General features: G+C 36.6%; 1 protein-coding gene across 1 annotated transcript in view; it reads left to right on the plus strand.

Moving 5' to 3' along the window:
* TMPRSS15 (transmembrane serine protease 15) overlaps window positions 1-17508 on the plus strand; it is a 53608-nt gene extending 36100 nt beyond the window's left edge. The window contains exons 20-28 of the mRNA XM_085074707.1: window positions 683-793; window positions 3768-3900; window positions 7712-7807; window positions 11115-11164; window positions 11610-11784; window positions 13359-13540; window positions 13748-13843; window positions 14754-14893; window positions 16539-17508. Of these exons, the coding sequence (XP_084930833.1) occupies window positions 683-793; window positions 3768-3900; window positions 7712-7807; window positions 11115-11164; window positions 11610-11784; window positions 13359-13540; window positions 13748-13843; window positions 14754-14893; window positions 16539-16694 (1139 nt within the window). The 3' untranslated portion in view covers window positions 16695-17508. The remainder of the gene's footprint in view (window positions 1-682; window positions 794-3767; window positions 3901-7711; window positions 7808-11114; window positions 11165-11609; window positions 11785-13358; window positions 13541-13747; window positions 13844-14753; window positions 14894-16538) is intronic.
* Window positions 17509-18469: the final 961 nt, after the last annotated feature.

Below are 18469 nucleotides of genomic sequence, written 5' to 3' on the forward strand. Positions count from 1 at the left end.
AATAAATGTTTCAGTCAGTAAGTCCAGGAAGATAAACAATTTTTTATAGAATTTAAGTTTATGCCTGTATATTTCCTGTAAATTAATGGAGCCATTAAAAATACACTTTTGCCATAGAAAGAATCACAACTTTAAATTTAGTCTCTCCTTCATTTGCTTAATTGATTCTGAAGGAGCTTAATCCTACTTTCAAGAATGCTTTCCTCACTCATTCCTTTTACTTTTGTCTCTTCCACCTTTCCTCACAGGTTTCAGAAAGACACTCTTGGCTCTCCTTGCCTGTTTGCTTGTATGCTTGACACGACACACCTTAATGTCTCTAAAATTTGTGAAAGTGCTCAACATTTGGAAATTTAAATCATTAGTCACTTTTGACAGGATTTAACTTTTCACTCCCAGGTTTAGCACTTCCGATAGAAGAACACTAGTAACTGAGCAATGCTACCTAGACCAGAAGTTACAAGGCAGAGTACCACAGATTTTATTCTTAATTGGCTTCTATTTATCTGAAAATTATCTTTATTTTGAAGAGAGATGGATATAAATGGAAAGAAAAAGAAAAGGAAGTCAAAGGTTCTGCATCATATCTACTCAATCTCTTTCAGGTGAACTGTAAGTTCTCCTGGGAACATCAGTCTTCTTCATAGCTACAGAATAATTCTCCTCCCTTGTTTTCCTTCAGGGGCTTGCACAGTCGATGAGCACCAGTGTGGCAGTGGGAAATGCATCCCATTGCACAACCTGTGTGACGATGTACTTCAGTGTGAAGATGGCTCTGATGAAGCAAAGTGCAGTAAGTTTTCCTTCATACAAACAAATCACGGAATCATTTGGGTTGGGAAAGATCCTTAATCACTGAGTCCAACCATTAACCCAACACTGCCAAGTTAACCACTAAATCCTGTCCCTCAGTGCCACATCTACACACCTTTTAAATCCCTGCAGGGGTGGTGACTACCCACCACTTCACTAGGTAGCCTGTCCTAATGCTTGACAACTCTTTTGGTGCAAAAATTCTTCCTAGTATCCAACCTAAGCCATCCACATTTGGCATTAGTTGCCCAGGAACACAGCCACAAAACCTCAGCTAACATAGAACACTGCAGATGCACGCAGGCCATGCCAGTTTACACAGCAGTATTTCATTGAGATCATCAGGACCAGGAAAACAGTAACTTTTCTGAGATAGTGTGTTGAATCTGGTGAAGAACTCTGGAAATGTAGGAAGTTCCTCTGTGTTGAAAACTGCAGTTGCTTACAGTGGCCTCAAAATTAAATGAAAACTCAACATATGCTTTTCTTCTGTATCCGTTTCGTATTTCCAAATTCTACCATTTTTTGCTGTAATTCATTTGAGTGTCACAGCAGTATAAATTCTGCAGTGTAGGGTAGAGAATAAACGTGCTCCTGATGGAAATTCCCAAATAGTTTGTGGGCTTGGAGCCAAACACATGGCACCCTCCAGCCCACCTGGATTCTGTAGCATGAGCAGATGGCACAGCTTCAAAAGCAGCATCCATTGTTCCTTAGTCCTCTGATAAAGTGGTTCTTTCCAAAATGTACAGTATATTAATTCATCTCACATAGCAGGAAAATAAGATTCTCTAAACCAATAATTTAAATATAAAAAATAAATGCTAAAATCCTGTTTGGCCTAGCACAGAAGTTAAACTGCTCTTTCTGACAATCCACTTTGGAGAACTAATGGAAGATTTAAAAGTAGTCTTTAAGGTCAGCACAAATTCCTTTGTTTTATAGAGATCTACTGTGGGTCAGGTATGTTCTTGGGTGTGTGCTGACAGTCCTCATTGATTTCAGCATTCTTTTAATATATTTATATATATATAAGTATATATGACATACGTAAATACATGTGGATAGATAGATCGATGGATAGATAGATGATAGATAGATAGATAGATAGATAGATGATAGATAGATGTAGATAGATGTCTGAAGACACAGATTCACTCTTCAAATTAGTGCCATTGACTATTTTGTAGCAAATATATTCTTCCTTTAAAATGTATAGAATAAAATTCACTTCCATTTCTTCTTAAGCAAAAAGAACTTGATTTTTTTTCCAGTCATTGCTAAAGAAGATCTGAACGAGGTAATCATCACCTACATTAACATGATGTACATTTTCCCGAAGATTTATTTTGCCATTGACTGTCTATTACTTCGAAACAAACTACCTCACATGAAAAGCCTGGGAGATTTGTTTCCAAAACCCATTTAATCAAAACTTTGGCTGAATCAATCTATGTCTTAAAATGGAAATTCAATTAGAAATTCTCACTGAGTCTTTCCAGTGTCCAAAAGCCTTGCTCATTTTCCTGAAACCAATTTCAATTTCTTATCAGAAGTGGCAATTTTAACTAGACAAACTGTCTTTTCAAGTACCCCAGCTTCTGAAACTTCCAGGGACTGCAAAGAAAAGGGAGAATTCTAAAATATATATTTGAATTAAGCAGTTTTTGAATGTCAGTGACTCTCTTATTCCTTACCAACATTTTTGGAGAAAAATGGATCTGATGAAAAGAAAGGCAAAGGAACTATAGCTTAAATAAAAGAGAGATGTCAAAAGTAATTTTGTAGAAATTTTGGATTTTAGAGAAATCTTGTAGTGCATACAATTCTGACATCTTTAGGACCACTCGAGAATTTAATCAAACTTAGTCTGAGACTTACTATTAATTTGTCACTGTATATCACTTCTTTCATTCATGCACTCCAGGTGTCACAGAAACATTTATAAAAATATAAATTTTTGTATTTGCTATAGTTTGTACAATTTATGAGATCATTTTGGTGGAAAAATATTTTCTCGACAAGTACTTTTTTGGGGGTGGGGTTTTTTTTTTGGGGAGGTGGTTTATTTTTTGGGGTTTTTTTGGCTACCAGTAAATTTCAGTACATTGCATGCTTTTCTCTACTTCATGATGGTAATATCTGTCATCTGCCTGAAATGCAGCTGTAACTCCTAAGACAAATATGGGACTCTGTTGATGTTCTTATTATATATATTTTTTTTAATATTTTACAGTAAAATTCTTACTTTATATACATGTGTATATATGAAATTCTGTTGACCTTATGGTCCAACTTTCTTAGCGACTATGACTACAGTATAATATTTTTTAACAAAAAACTTTATGAGTTTCTGAATTTTTCTCCTGAATATTTTGGTTTAGGAATTGTTTTGATTGACAGGTTTTCAGTGAGCTTTTGTTGTTATTGTGAGTATTTTAACTAAAACTGCAGTGAAAGCAGTAAAAACTCCTAGCAATTGGAACTAGGAAGTCTATTTTTTTCTGTCAACTCTCGTTTTAACCTTACTTCCAGTCAGCGTTACTGAGCATCATGGAGCTAAAGATCCACACATTATTTGGAATTATATAATGCTGACTAGGAAAAAAAGCATTGGCTAGAGTTGATGGAAAATTTACTGTTTATTGTCTGTTTCTGAGATATTTGCAAAATACAAGGTATGAAATTCTCCTGTGGCAGAAACACAGGAGATAACAATAGCATTACCTACCTTCCTGTGAGAGCACAACATCTTGAAGATGCTGGGTTTATTACCTCTGTAATGCATTTTAATTTTTTTTGGCAATAATAAATCTTGGTTTATTATTATCTTGGTTCTTCATTGGCAATTATAAATCTCTTTATATTGCATTTCTGTTTGCTTGGGGTGGGGGAGGAATGTGGTTTGCCACATTCTAAAATCTAAAATGCTTCTGCACATTTTTTTTCTCCAGTGAGATTACTGAATGGCTCTCTGAGCACTGAAGGGCTGGTACAGGCCAGGATTGGGAAGATGTGGCATCTGGCATGTGCAGATGATTGGAATGGAGAGATTTCAGACGGTGTTTGCCAGCTGTTGGGGTTGGGGTGAGTGATAAATATTCAGTGTCCTTGTAACCTGTTTGCAGATTTGTTAAGTGTATGTTGGCATTTTCCTCCTCATTTTACTGGTGTTTTTACTCTCCAAAAAAAAAGGCAAATGTTATCTGTCTCTGTCAAGTGGAATGCTTGGTGTGCCAATGAATTTGAAAGTGTGGCAAACTCTGTTTAGATGGCATTCAGCACAGGATTGACGACTCTGAACAAGGCAGGTTGGGCATGAGGATACATATTAGAGAACACTGGGAGAGGGATGTGGGTGCATCAGCCTTTTTATCACTTTATGCCCTCATTTACATCTTCACTTTCATAAGGAAGGCTCAAGAGTAAAGCAGAAGCAAACAGCAGTCTTGGCTGCTCTACTTTCCTACTGCTGCTATTCATTCCAAGTAAAGATACTCCCTTGGTTATTCTGCTACTGGGCTCCCAATGCATTTCACACCTATCATTAGATCTGAGCTCTTGGGAAAGGAAATCAAATTTCTCTTGAGCCAGACTTAGAGCAGGGAAGGGAGGAGGGAAGTATATGACTGAAAAAAAATTTGACTTTAGTCACTGTTCAGAAGAATTTTCAGGGAAATGGTGGGAATTCTGGAAGGCAGGGTGTTGCTTTTTTCAGTCTATGGTAAAATTTATGGCCTAAATTCTGGCCTTGCTTATATCATGTGCTATTACACTGCCATCCACTGAATAATAATTAACTTTCCTGCAGCGCTGAGGATTTTAGGGAATGTCTCTCACCCAACTAATAATCAAATTAAATTCTAAGCTTGCAATTCATTATCTTGTTCTCTGACCAAAGAAAGATGCCTACAAATGCCCTTCTGATAAATTAATTGCAGCAATGCCAGAGTTCGAATGACTTAGAAAAATAGTGTTTATTTCAAAAATGCTTCTAATTGGATGAACGTGTGCGGGTTTGTTTGGTTTTTTGGTTGTTTTTTTTTTTTTTACTTTTATTCCTTTGGGTAGGTAATGAGTTTGCACCAATATCAGGTAGCTACATGCACAAATCCTGACTGTAATTTATGTACGCATGCACGTGAGAATGTAAAAAACTATCTTGAAATGTGCTTCTGGTCAAATACCTTGTTCTTTAGAGTATCCAGTGGTCTTCCTTTCTCTGATTCTTTCTGCCCCTCTCCTGTCTCCTTTCCCATAACTTCTGGACAGGAGTAATTTTTTGGCCTATTAAATTAATTGACATTTTTCTATTTGATAGGCTTCAACAAACTTTGTCTTCCATGGTACTAAACCTTTTAAAAATCAATTCATGCTTTTGTCCCCATAACATTCTGCGGCAATATCTTTCAAATTGTCTCTATAAACTAGGCAGATGCACTTGCTAAAAGAGTTCCTATTAAGCTTCTTACTTATTTCTTTTTAATTCTATTTCTCAGTTTATTACATATTCCCACTGTCAAGAAAAAGTATCTTTAAACCTAAATTGTATCACATATTCGTAACCTGGGTACTACTGCTGTTACAGGTCCTACAGAACAGGATAAAATTCTCATATGTGTGTGTATATATATGCATGTATGTATTTGTATATGAATAGGGATGTATATATGTGTGGCTATATATATATATATATATATATGTATATATGTAACTCCTGTGAGTGTTGCACTATTCTGCTTTCCTTGAACCCCCCTGTAGCAGCATATTTATTAATAAGTGTCACCATATTTGTTGCTAAATGGATGTTTGCAGTAGCAGGTCCTGAGTGAGCTCTAGCTCATGCTCCTACACTGAATTACAGCCTAGAATCATGCTTTATTAGAAAGACAGGCTAAAGTTCATCTAGAACAATTTACTTTTACTGTTAATTGCTCATACATTTGCTAGTCTCATTTGCTGTTTAATTTATGAAAAGGACTGAGCTGATAGGAGTCCTGTATTATTTATGCAGCTGGGCTAGAAAGTGCAATGTTCCTCCCAGGTTCTAATAAATTGCACATGTGAATCCTTTTGCCTCCATTTTTCAAATATGTTACTGTTACATTTGTGATTTGTATCAAACAGGAAGCCAATCAGGAGACATGCCTATCTGTGCATCTACAAAATACACCTTAGGCAAATAATTTACAAATCTTCATAATGAGTCTGGAGTGCAAGACGAACAAATTGATGCTCTGGAGAAACCTGAAAAAATAATGCTTTGTTCAGCTTGCACTTGCAGCTGTGTGCATCTGACAGCACTGCTAAAATCCAAGCATTATTAGCATCTTATTGCCTGGAACCAAGAAAATCAGACACTGAGCATTTCACCATTCCACTGGTCAGGTGTAAAACAATCCTATTTCCCTGGGACCAGAGCCAGCTGGGTCTTTGCTGAATTGTACCCAGGAATGGGGGTAGACCTGGTAATTTTGTCACACCCAAAATCCAACAAGAGTGAGAGTTGAGGCTTTACTCTAAACACCTTCATTTTATTTTCTCCATGAACTTGCAATATTTTTTAGAAGAAAATGAGTTCCTGGGAATACTTTGCTGGTCTCAGCAAAGTTTATCATAAAATTTGACTCTGCCTACCCAGCTTGGCACTTTACTGCTCTCTCAGGCTGTCTAAAAGGCACTTTCAGAATGAGAAACGCAGCAGTAGTGACTTTCCCAGCAGGCAGATCACACAACTCTCCTGGTGGCACAGCAGGGTTGTGGAAAACCTCTTTACTCCATACACAGCAGATCTGCAGGCAGATTCTAGACTTCATCTTTCCCAGGAGAATGAGATTTACTGCACTTGAAGAGAAGAGGTGGTGCAGGTGCTCCCTGGGTATTAAACCTGCACAAATGGTTCTCTTCTTGCTCCTGAGACACATAAGGCAAAAAGGGCCAGAAAGGAGTAGGCTGTCACCCCCCAAAAAATTATGTTGTATAGCCACAGCTATCTTTTTTTCCCGTACTTCCTCAAGGGAGAGCAAATATGTTTCATGGATACATGTTCCAAGCTGGTCATATGAAGTATCACAAAGTATAGGATGCAGAATGGGCTATAAAGTAAATCTGGATATGGGTTCTAAATGTCAAAACAATTTATCCCACCAATAGTACACAGAATTCTTGGTGTCCAAAAAGCCATTGCTACCAAAAAAAAAAAAAAAAGTTAGTCGAAGAATAGACTAATTGATGACCTTTAAATTAACTAAATGACCTTTAAAGGTCCCTTCCAACCCAAACTATTCTGTGAATTTATGAATACACACCACTTCAGAGGAACTATCCTGCTCAACAGCAAACATGACACTCTTGACTTATTCCACAGCTACTTTCATTTTAGCAGATCTATGAGGTGAAACTTAACTTTTTTTTTTCCTCCATTACATTCTCCATGATATAAAATATAGTTCCATTTATTTTCTAGATAGTGTAGTATAAGTGCAATTTCACCCCCTCAGAAAAGCAATGTGCTACCCCATGGTTCAGCCGTTACTGCCCTGTTTGGCATGCTAAGTTTTAGCACCATACATTTAAGAACTGCTATTGCAAACCCTTCATTGTGGCACAGAAAAGCCAAAGTTAATATTTACTGCTGTCAAAGTAATTAATTTCTGTCTCTTTCAATATTATTGTAGCATTAGAAGTCTTAGAATAAGATGTAAGACTGGAAGTAAGTGGAATCACATTTTAATCCAAATGAGTTTCAAGCCTCAACAATCTCCTGCTAAAGAGTCATTATTTCAGGGGGGGGGGTAAAAAAAAAAGCTGGTGTTTTTTCATAATCATTTCCCTAGTATTGCTCATTTGGTAGAACAGGGTAAATATCTAAAAATATACGTGTGTCTTTTTGTCCCAGGGATGCAAATATGTCATCAACTGTATTATTCACTGGAGATGGCCCGTTTGTCACCATCACCAAAGGAGGTAACAACAGCCTGATTTTTACAAAAAGGTGGGTACAGTGAGGTTTCTTCCTCATACAAGTGATGGCTTTAAGTATGGTGGTAAGTATTTAGGCACTAGTATATAGCTCAAATCTCAATTGAAGTCTTTATCCATTCACTGTGGAAATGATAAATACTGCTCTCTTAGCAAAATATTTCTCATCTAGAAATCTCTGAGTTGTGACTGCATATAATAGTAGAATTAAGACTACATATATATAATACAGAAGAATTAAGATGGAGTGACATTCACCCATATTTATGGAGTAGTTGTCACAGCAGGTTCTCTCTGTAATCAGCAGAGAAAAATAAGCACTCTAAAATGTGATCCATCAAGGCATCTAGAAATATGATGAGTAAAACTCTATAATCCTTTGACTTTATTGATACAGACTTTGGACACAGTGAGGATTGCTAAGGTAAGCCATCCACAGACAGGTATCTATATTTAAACAAAGAATCCTCACTCAAAAATGGCTTCTGGATTTGTCTCCACATTTACAAGGGAATTTTTAGATGGCATGATCCTCAGAATACATTTGATTCTATTCTAACCCTTCTCAGTCCAAATAAGAGCTGCAGTGATTCTGAAGGTTGCTATGAACTGGTAGCTTCTTGTAGATTAAGTGAAAATGTGATATTAGCCCAGGATTATATCCTCAGGAAATTCTGGGATTTACAGTACAGCTCCCCAGCAGAAAGGCTTGCCATCATAAATTTAAATATGTGTATTAAAAAAAAAAGTAATTATTCAATTACTGTATTTTCTGCTTATAAGAGGGTTTACTGCATACATTTTTCTGGAATTCTACCAGAAGCACTGAGCTAGAAAATTACTGTCTAATTGCTAAAATGCTGAAACCATGTTGAGGACAGTAAGAGTCCATGTTCTTTCAGTTTCCCTTTATAAACATACTGCATTGTAAAAACACAGGAGAGACTCCTTAATTTTCTATGGTCAATTATTTCGTCTACAGGAAAAAAAAAAAAGTTACACTTTATGTTCTAATTATACTCTGTTACGCCCAAACATTTGTCATTCTCACTGGTGGTGAAAGTAACTTAAATAAATGGAATACCATTGGAGGCTATTTTTTTTTCTTGAGTAAATATTTAAACCAGCATTGCCACAAGACACCTTGAAGAGCAGTAGTAATTTAAAGATGTCTTCTGTTAAAATCTATTAAACACTAAAAAGTGATTAAAGCAGGAGGAAATGGAATAAATCCATTCATCTTAGTTGTATTTCTGTTGCAGATATAGGTGTCTTCTCCCATGTTTCATTTGAACAGCTGACAGGAACCATTTTTCAGAGTGACACTATTGCAGATTCACACATGTTTTATTGTTCATATAATGAGTGATAGAAAGATCACACAGATTTGATAATTTAAGCAACTGAATTCATTAACTGGTAATCTAATTATAAAATGTATTTCTGACATTGCCTTTGGTTTCTGTTCAAGTGCATCCACCATTGAAACAAAAGAGGGCACATATAATAGGACTTGAAAGCTGCAGTGACAGAGACAGCAAAAGTGTTCACTGGTGCCCTTAGGTAATGTGATTTTTGGCAGGATAGCTTTGTAACAGCCCAAAATCCTGCCTTTTAGATATATGTGAGCAGATTCCACGGGAACAAGTCTTTTTGCCAGTTCTAAGTGAAGATCATGCTCACAGATATCCTAAGTACTCCAGATTTCTGCCTGGCGTGCTGCTCGACAGCTGACACTCAGAGAGGCACAGAGGAGGATGCTCAACACATGCCTCTGATGCTTTTTGGCCTCTCCTGTGCTGACCAAGAGGCAGCTGAGAACTGTTGGGCTGAAGTGCAGGCAAGGAATTGTTTTTCCTACTGGGAGCTAGCTTCCCAAAGAAGAAAAAGCAGAGGCCACTGAAGTAATTTCTACTAAAGCAACCAGTAAGTACTGGTGGTAGTACAGGCAACTCCCTTTAAACTGGAAATGTAAAATTGTAAGGACAAATCTGACATGTTGGGTGTTAATTCAGGTGCAGTTTTGGTGCAGTTTATACATCTGCCTATGAGAAAGTGTAGGATCAGATAAAGTAACTAATATACAGCACCACTGAACACCTTTTGAGAGCCTCTGGAAGCATCATGGAAAAGGGTATTTCACTGCTATAAAGATGATGCAGAAGAAGGTATTGGTTTCCCATGGGTTGATGCATTTCTGGTTGTCCTTGATAAGTTGCTGGTTATGAAGGGACACCCTTATGAATTCAATACAGATTTGAATACAAGTCACAGAAATTGGTTTCCATTTTTTAAATTACAACTTTAAAATTAGGCACTCACCTTGACGTGGAAAATGGCAGTGTGGGACAATTCAGGGCTGGAGGAATATCTCACCTGTACCCCCCTAGAGTGAAGGTTTAACTGGGGAGATGGAGGGTTGTTACAGCTCCCACTTTATTTGTTGTACCACTATGCCATTGGGAAGTTACTGGGTCACATCTGACTCACAGCAGATACCAAATTTTAGAGCAAACATAGTGAGGGATACATCATTTCCTATCATATTTAAAGTATCCTTCACCTTTTCAGTTTAAAAATGAAATGCAGAAATGAACACTGGAAGCAAACCTTTGGCAGAGTTTGGTTTTCTATTTTCCTCTCATTTGTATTACTGTGTGTATCAGATTTGAATTGCTAGCACATACACTGGCCCGAGTGTTTCATTCATTACAGGCTATGAACATAATCTAAAAACCTCTGGGTATCAGAAATACTTGAGTAGATTTGATTTGTGACCTTGTGCTCTTCAGATTCTGGCTTTATATCTCTGCTAAATAATTTCTAATCTTGCACATGCAACTATATATTTTACAGTTGCATTATTGTCTTAGTAAAATGACACAGGGATATCAAACTAACTTCTTAAATTCTTTGGCCACACTGATCTCTAGTGGTAAGGCACTGAAAACATCTCAAAAGCTGGGAAAAATACCATGGGAAGTTATAATTTCATTGCAAATCTGTCACGGACAGATGACTCATTTCCCTAAAATACAAGAGTCTATTTTTGTTTCCATAGCAAAACAATTAAGTGCCCATTGAAGAGGAATATGTATGTTTAAGGTTGAACAGTATATAATGTTTTATATTTATAATTAAAACATAATTTAAACATGTAGCATTAGTTATTATACTTAGGTTGATACTGCTGAGGTAATGTACTTTTATATATATGATTATATAAATTTCTCTGTGTGTATGTGTATGTATATATATTTTTGACAGTCAGAGTTATCTGGTGTGCAGATACTTGTGATTTAACTGCACTTTCATTCTAGAGAACACTGTTTGGACAACCTGGTGGTTCATCTGCAATGTAACATTCAACGTAAGTACATAAAATATTTCACAGGAATATTTCCCAGAGAGATCAAATTGTTCAGACCATAAAGCCTAATGTTTACAGCTTGAATGGAAAGGTTAGGGAATAGACTATAAATATTATACTCATAATGATATAAACAGAGGAAAGTTTAGTCTTCACTTGTTTTCAGTGTTAAGTATACACTAGAGATGGATCTGTAGTGAAAACATATATAAAATAAACATATAAAAACTCCAGAAGGGCCAAGGAAAGAAAACATCTAAATCCAAATTATACAGCTGCATCTTGATTTCAACTATAAAAATGTAAACCTTTTTCCACAGTGTTTTGAAAAGCAGTTCAGATTCTACAAAGCCTATTTTTTTCCAAGAAAATCAACTAGTCTAATAAAATCTGGTATATTCCCTTAATTTTTAATTTAATTTAATTTAATTTTGCTTTACCTTAGCTTGTGGAAAACACCTGGTAACTCAGAATAACAGGACAAGAATTGTAGGTGGAAGTGATGCCAGAAGAGGGGCTTGGCCTTGGATAGTTTCACTCCATTTTAATTTCCAACCCGTTTGTGGAGCTTCCCTTGTCAGTGATGAGTGGCTGGTGACAGCAGCACACTGTGTATATGGGTAATGTTCTTTTATGTGCAAATTCGCTAAGGAGGCATCAGATTATGAACAAATTGTGGCACTGATATTAAAAATTAACAACTAACTCATAGTTCAATTACCATGTTTTGAATCACTTGTGGGCTCAGCTGAAAGCTCCTTTACTTTTCGGTAAATCCTCAGTTTTTCCTTTAATGCAGAGAATCATGGAAACTAAGCAGCATTTCCTGAGCCATAAGGAATTGCACTTTAAATGCATGGTATCAATACTGAGCGTTGGTGCTTAATCCATAATTATTGTGGGCCTCCATAAATTAGATTAATCTCTTACAGTGGTAAAAAGGGTGACATCATAGCCCATAAAGAAAACCCAGTGTTTCTCCTATATATTATCATGGATTGATCAAGATTTACTGTGCATCACTGGAATAGATCTTGATTTATGTGCATTGATTAGGCAATATTGGATATCCTCTCAATGGTGTTATTTGTACCATTCAAAGAAGTGATGCATATTTCAATATTTTCTAGTGTTTGCTTTCATAATATCTACCATAAAAATGAATATTACAAAAGACGTATAGAAACTCGAATGGAAAAGAAAAATTGATACTCAAAATTACAGCAGAGCTTTCACTACAAATAGCTAAATAACAAGGTAGTGGAGACTGTGCCAAAACATTAATGCTGCCTCATGGAATCACAGGAAATAAATCCCACACAACAACACTGAAATGAAAAGGATCAAGCCCTCTGAGTTTCCACAAAATAAATCCACAACTGTCTTGATAGTTCGTTTTCACTTGAATCACCATTCTATTTTCATCTAAATTCAATTTTATCACCTTGCCTTTGCTAGAATTTTCCTAAATTGAAGCTTGCAGTTTCACACCTTCCAAACATTTAACTTAAACACTCCAAGTTTAGAACAAAAAACACCTCTTGATATCAAACCAAAAGATGAGTAGAAACCAATGCAGTCCAACAATCAGGCTGAAAAATTACTTTTTAAACCATAAACTGATTGATTAAAAAGTAGCAAATACTTATATTCTCTGGCAAATACAGCCTTAAAACCAGCATTTGTAGATCAGGAAATTCAGATTATGCCATATTTTGTCTTAGAATATCTTTTTTGATTTAGATTTAAAAAATAAGAGACCAGTTTTCTGATTCTATGAGCTGCAGCATTTCCAACAACATCCCAGACCTATTATTCTTTAGGCATTCCATTACCATTTTCTAACTCGGACCAATATTAATTGCCTGGTGGGCAGTCAGCAGTATTCTTCACAGTGTTTAAAAAGACACAGTAATTTAGTTAATGTATTTTCCTCCTCTGCACCACGGTCTGATTAATTCATTATAAATAATGCATTATAAGCTCACCATGAAAACATCAGCAATGTACATCTGCAGCATGGATGTTTAAGACAGCAATACTGTCATGGAATTCTACACACATCTACTACGCTCTATTAATTTGACAAAACATGCTAGGGATTACCATGAGGCTAAATATCAGCATCTTATACATATTTTTTCAAAACTTTCATTAATGATTCCTAATTGTGAATACTCCTTGCAACTTCTAGGAGACAATTAAAGCCGTCCCGCTGGCGAGCGGTTCTTGGCTTGTACTCTCAATCAGATCTGGCACAGCCTTCAACAGTGGTTCGAGACATCGACAGAATAATTATAAATCCTCACTACACAAAGGAAACAAAAGACAGTGATATTGCTCTGATGCACCTTCAACACAAAGTGCAATATACAGGTGAGTTTTTATTTTCCCACAAAACACATTTATTCTATTATGCAAAACTGTGCTAAGCATATGAGGGTGGTAGGGAGTCAGCTCAGTACTTCCTGGATGTTTTGGCCAAAAAGTGGACTTGAATTAATGGACATTTTCTGATGTGACTTCATAAAACCCTGAGTACAGGGAAGAGGCTGAGATTGACTGCTTGTTTCTCATTCACAGATTACGTACAACCTATCTGCTTACCAGAAAAAAATCAACAGTTTTTACCAGGAATTAACTGCTCCATTGCTGGCTGGGGAGATATTAGGAATGAAGGTGGGTCATCTGCCTGGAAAACTCTGATAGGCATGCAGCTGTGAGGGGAAACTTGTTCCTGATTCCACAGGAGTTGTTAAGGTCCAATAGTTTAGAGAGATACTCTTCCATATAAAAATTTAGGAACTATCCCATTCCACCATTCCTTCGCTGAAGTAAAATGATAGTTCTAACATATTTATTGGCAAAAACATGCATATCTAAGTTCATTAAGCTATGAAGAAAGCTTACTACCTCCACTTAGAAGTTATGACTACTTTTCTCAACATGAAATATGTACATCTTATTTCCAGATATCGGGTGGGGGACAGAAGATTAGTCTTTCTGACAATGTGCAAATGATTTTCCTGAGAAGTCAAGCAAACTGACTGCAGTGTGAAATGTATGTTCTGTTTGTATGTCATATGCTCCAGATTTGGAACCTCTCTGAAGTAATAAACATGCCATTTCACTTCCACAGTTGAATACATTGACTTCTACATTTTAAGAACAAAGTTGCATTTAAAAATTTGGACAGGAATTAATAGAAGAAATTTTTATAAAAACTTTAAAGAACCAAAGTTATACAACGAATAGTGAGGAAACACTGGACAACCCACGTTTCTAAGCCTTAGTCATCCCTTACATCTCCCCACAGTGAGGTCGTAGCCATTGATTTTAGTAATCTTGATTTAATTATAACCAAATTCAGTCCCATTACACGAATGAAAGACAAGATTCAGTTAACGAGCCCTGTTTAATCAGAGACTGTGTTACAGGGGCATAAGCCTGAATAGTACAGCAGTAAGGCAGGGATTCCTGCTGCTCAGGAACATGTTGAGCATGCTGGAACAGGAACAAATCCATCAGTGTTCCCAGCGGGATGTACATATTTAATGCTGCAGGTAAACGTACTTTGTATTTTCACCAGGTCCCCCTTCAAATATATTGCAAGAAGCAGAGGTCCCTCTCATTTCCAATGAAGAATGCCAACAATGGATGCCAAAATATAACATTACTGAGAATATGCTCTGTGCAGGATATGACATGGGAGGAATAGATTCCTGCCAGGTAAGTAGACACAACTCATTTGCACTGCTGGCACAGACCACCCCTAGCTACTGAATAAAATGTTTCCTGATCCTCCACTCAAGAAAACCAGGACAATCCCTATCCATGAAGGTAATTTCTACCCACACTATTTTGCCCATTTAATAATTTATCAGGATAAAAGTTTAAAATTTTGTGTGTGTGTGTCGTCTTGCCATAAACAACCATGGATATATGTGAGGACTGGAAATTTCCTGCACTAGGTTTTGAATAATTCCTGCTGAGTAATTCCTTGAAGGAGAGAGGCACATGCTTAGGGAAATGCAGAGAGCAGAGAAACAAATAACAAATAGACTGAAGTCTCAGAAATGCTTCTTTAAGGCAAAAAGAGAGAGCAGAGAGAGAAAAACTGCTTTTCCCCAGGATCTGTAGACCCTGGAGATCTTTCCTAAGTGGACACCACAGTGTTTCAGAGTGGATGACTTTCTGCACTGATATACGTTGCTTCCTGTGGGTTTGGTTCACATCCATTCCACCTCTCCTCATAACTCACTGTTTCTCTATGAGGACGTATTAAGAGTTGGCTGCCACATGATTCTTCTTCCAGCAACATGGACTCTGTGGCATGGAGACTGGCTGGCTTTCCTAAGCCTGACGAGGAGCACTGTCACATAATTCTTATTGCTTTGCCCTCCCAACCTAAGCCTTCACCAGGTGCCTTGAGGACTGTGTTCAATCTGATGTCCTTTCCCCTTGTGACTTTCCTCTTCCCCTTTTTCCTTCTGAAACTTATAATGAAAAAAAAAACCCCAAAATCAGTGTACCACCACAGACTGACACAGAGTACAAGTGACCAGCACTGTGATCAATGACCAGTCAGCCATGAGCAAAGAGGAACAAGTGAGTCCTGATAGCACATCCCCCTCTAGGCTGCTGTCACAGCCCCTAATGTTCTGGGATGCCCTAGAGTTATCAGCAGAAGTATTTTAATGGCTAAGTCTTTGCAGAATTCTCTGGTAAAGATCCATTCACAGTGCCTGGAGAAGACACAATTAATACTGGTTCAACTAACTCAATAGACAATGAAAAATAGTCATTGTTTTCTTTCTCATCAAAATGAGACATCAATGGCTGACTCATCCCCACTCAGGCTGAATCAAACTCAGTCTCTATTGTAATGCTACATCGGCTAAACTATTGAAAAGGAGGGGAGAGAAAAGGACACCTTCTTCTCTGGCAATCTTGTTATTTTGTTCTCTAAATTTGAAACTGCAGAAACTCTGAGGTGACTGAAAATAGAACTGTGTTTTGGCTGAATATATTAAACTGAAAAAAACCCTCCACATTTACCCAGTCTCTGTGAAATACAAAGGGCTGAACATAAATGGAATAAGATTAAAAAAAAAAAATTACTTGAAGCCCAGTCCTGTATTGGAAGACTGATGAGAGCTTGAGATAGTGTCATTTGAAAAATAAATAAAAAAAGAAATTTATCATTTCAAGATTTTTTTTTCACATGGAAATATTCATATTGATCTCAATTCTTGGTGCCCAGGACATACAGGGGTACAGCACCAATGATTAAGGAACAAAATGAACAATCATAAACAGGCTGTGCTTTAGGGTTGACACTGTTTACTTTTAACTTTTTAATTTCTTATTGCAGGGTGACTCAGGTGGCCCTCTGACATTTGAAGATAACTACAAGTGGGTTTTGGTTGGTGTAATATCATTTGGAGAAGGGTGTGCACTTCCCCAACGACCAGGAGTGTATGTTCGAGTCACCATGTTTGTGGACTGGATAAAAAACATCATCTATTAGCTTGATATTTTTTAATCAAAGAAATGGAATTTAAATGTTGAAAGTAAGCCATTGCATAATGATGTGAACTAGGCTGCCATTTCAATCTCACAGAGAAACTGAGCACAATATTTCAAAAGAGATGGCATGGTTTTGTTAATAAATAGTTTTGTAATTTTACTTTTTCTTTTATATAAGATCTTAGGAAAACGCTTTATTGGAACATCAGCACATGAACTGCTCAGTGGAGCAGTTTTACAAAGCATGGGCAGTAAAAAAAAAAAGAGTTTGCAAACTGCAACTGCTTCAGTGGAAAAGAATCAAAGTTATTAATCTCAGGTGAAATATTATTTGGTTTATGTTTTTACGTTCTGTTTTTCAATGTGCAATTTCATAGCAATGTATAGTCAACTCTTCCCTGTAATCTGTCTGCATATCCAAATGAAGGTGTATGTTATCCCTTTAAACTGGGCTCATGGGAGTTCCTTTGCCTTACCTATTACAAAAAGCCTTGGAAAGAGGTTTATGGATTGTACAGAAAGGCTGGCCATGGATCATGCTGCTTTCTAATGAATAAACTGAATGTCAGCCAAAAGTTCTCTCTTGTGTAATGTGTTTGGAATTAATAGAGTTAAAAAAGGATTGAAGAGAGCTTTTTAGTTTTCTTTCTAGGCAAGTGTTTGGCAATTACTCAAATAATTATAGAGCTGTGCTTGTCCACACCCAACCACAGACTCAGTACTGCAACTTCCTGTCACAAAAAGCTATGTTTTTAAAAACATTTGACAATAATGAGTACCAGCTCTTCCTCGTGAATAATAGTGTTCTTACATTACATGCTTTTCCTGTTCTGGTGATTTCAAATACAGATTTTGTACTTTGTATATAAACTAGCAGGGTATCCCATTACAGCATTCTAAAGGGGAAAGAATATGAAAACCAAAATAAGGGGTTAAGCTTCTTGAGCTCTTTTATAAATAGGTTTTTATTAAAATATAATTACCTACTTGTTCAAATGCCTTAAATTCTATGGTGTCTTAGTGTAACATGATGCAATTCCTTATTTCTGTTTTCAGACTAGTGTAGGAATTTGGTGTATTTATCATTCCACAGTACCAAAAGTACGAAATGCATTCTCACTTACTGTGTGAGTGTATCTACACATATACACAGGTGTATGATTGTTTGTAAGAAGCTCCTGGATTTGGTTCTTGCAAACCTAAATGCAGGTAGGAAATGCTCAAAGTACAAGGCTCCTTGAAAACATAGGTTGGCAGTCAAAGAGAAAAAAGCAAGTCCCAAACTGTTTTCAGGTCTTTGTAAGCATTAGAGAACTAGGTCCAGACCAAAATATGTAGCTTTATCAAGACATCTGTGATCACAAAGAACACAGATACACATTTATGACAGAGAGAAGGTAAAAAGGTGTTTTAGACACATTCGCCCATATAAAACACACAGTTTTTAACATATAACCTTTTAAAATTGCAAATTCTATCTTTCATAGTGGATGATTGTTTCTCAAATTTCTCTGAAAAGTAGAACATCTTGCTCTTAGTATAAATTGATTTGGGTGAAGCAATTACATTAAAAAGCTTAATTAAAATATTACCGGATTTCTGCATTATTTACCATACATCACTATTATACATTGTATTTCAGTCTGTTAATGAAATACAAAAGCCACCTGAAAGCAAATCCAGTCACTAGAAAATGTGCTTTCCAGGAATACAATGACATACTTTTATTTTTGGGCATTTTCTTGCTTCCCAGAAAGCAAAACATAGATGTTTTTG

Source organism: Lichenostomus cassidix, chromosome 1 (genome assembly GCF_008360975.1).
Source record: "Lichenostomus cassidix isolate B80296 chromosome 1, HeHo_3.0, whole genome shotgun sequence".
NCBI classification, from domain to species: domain Eukaryota; kingdom Metazoa; phylum Chordata; class Aves; order Passeriformes; family Meliphagidae; genus Lichenostomus; species Lichenostomus cassidix.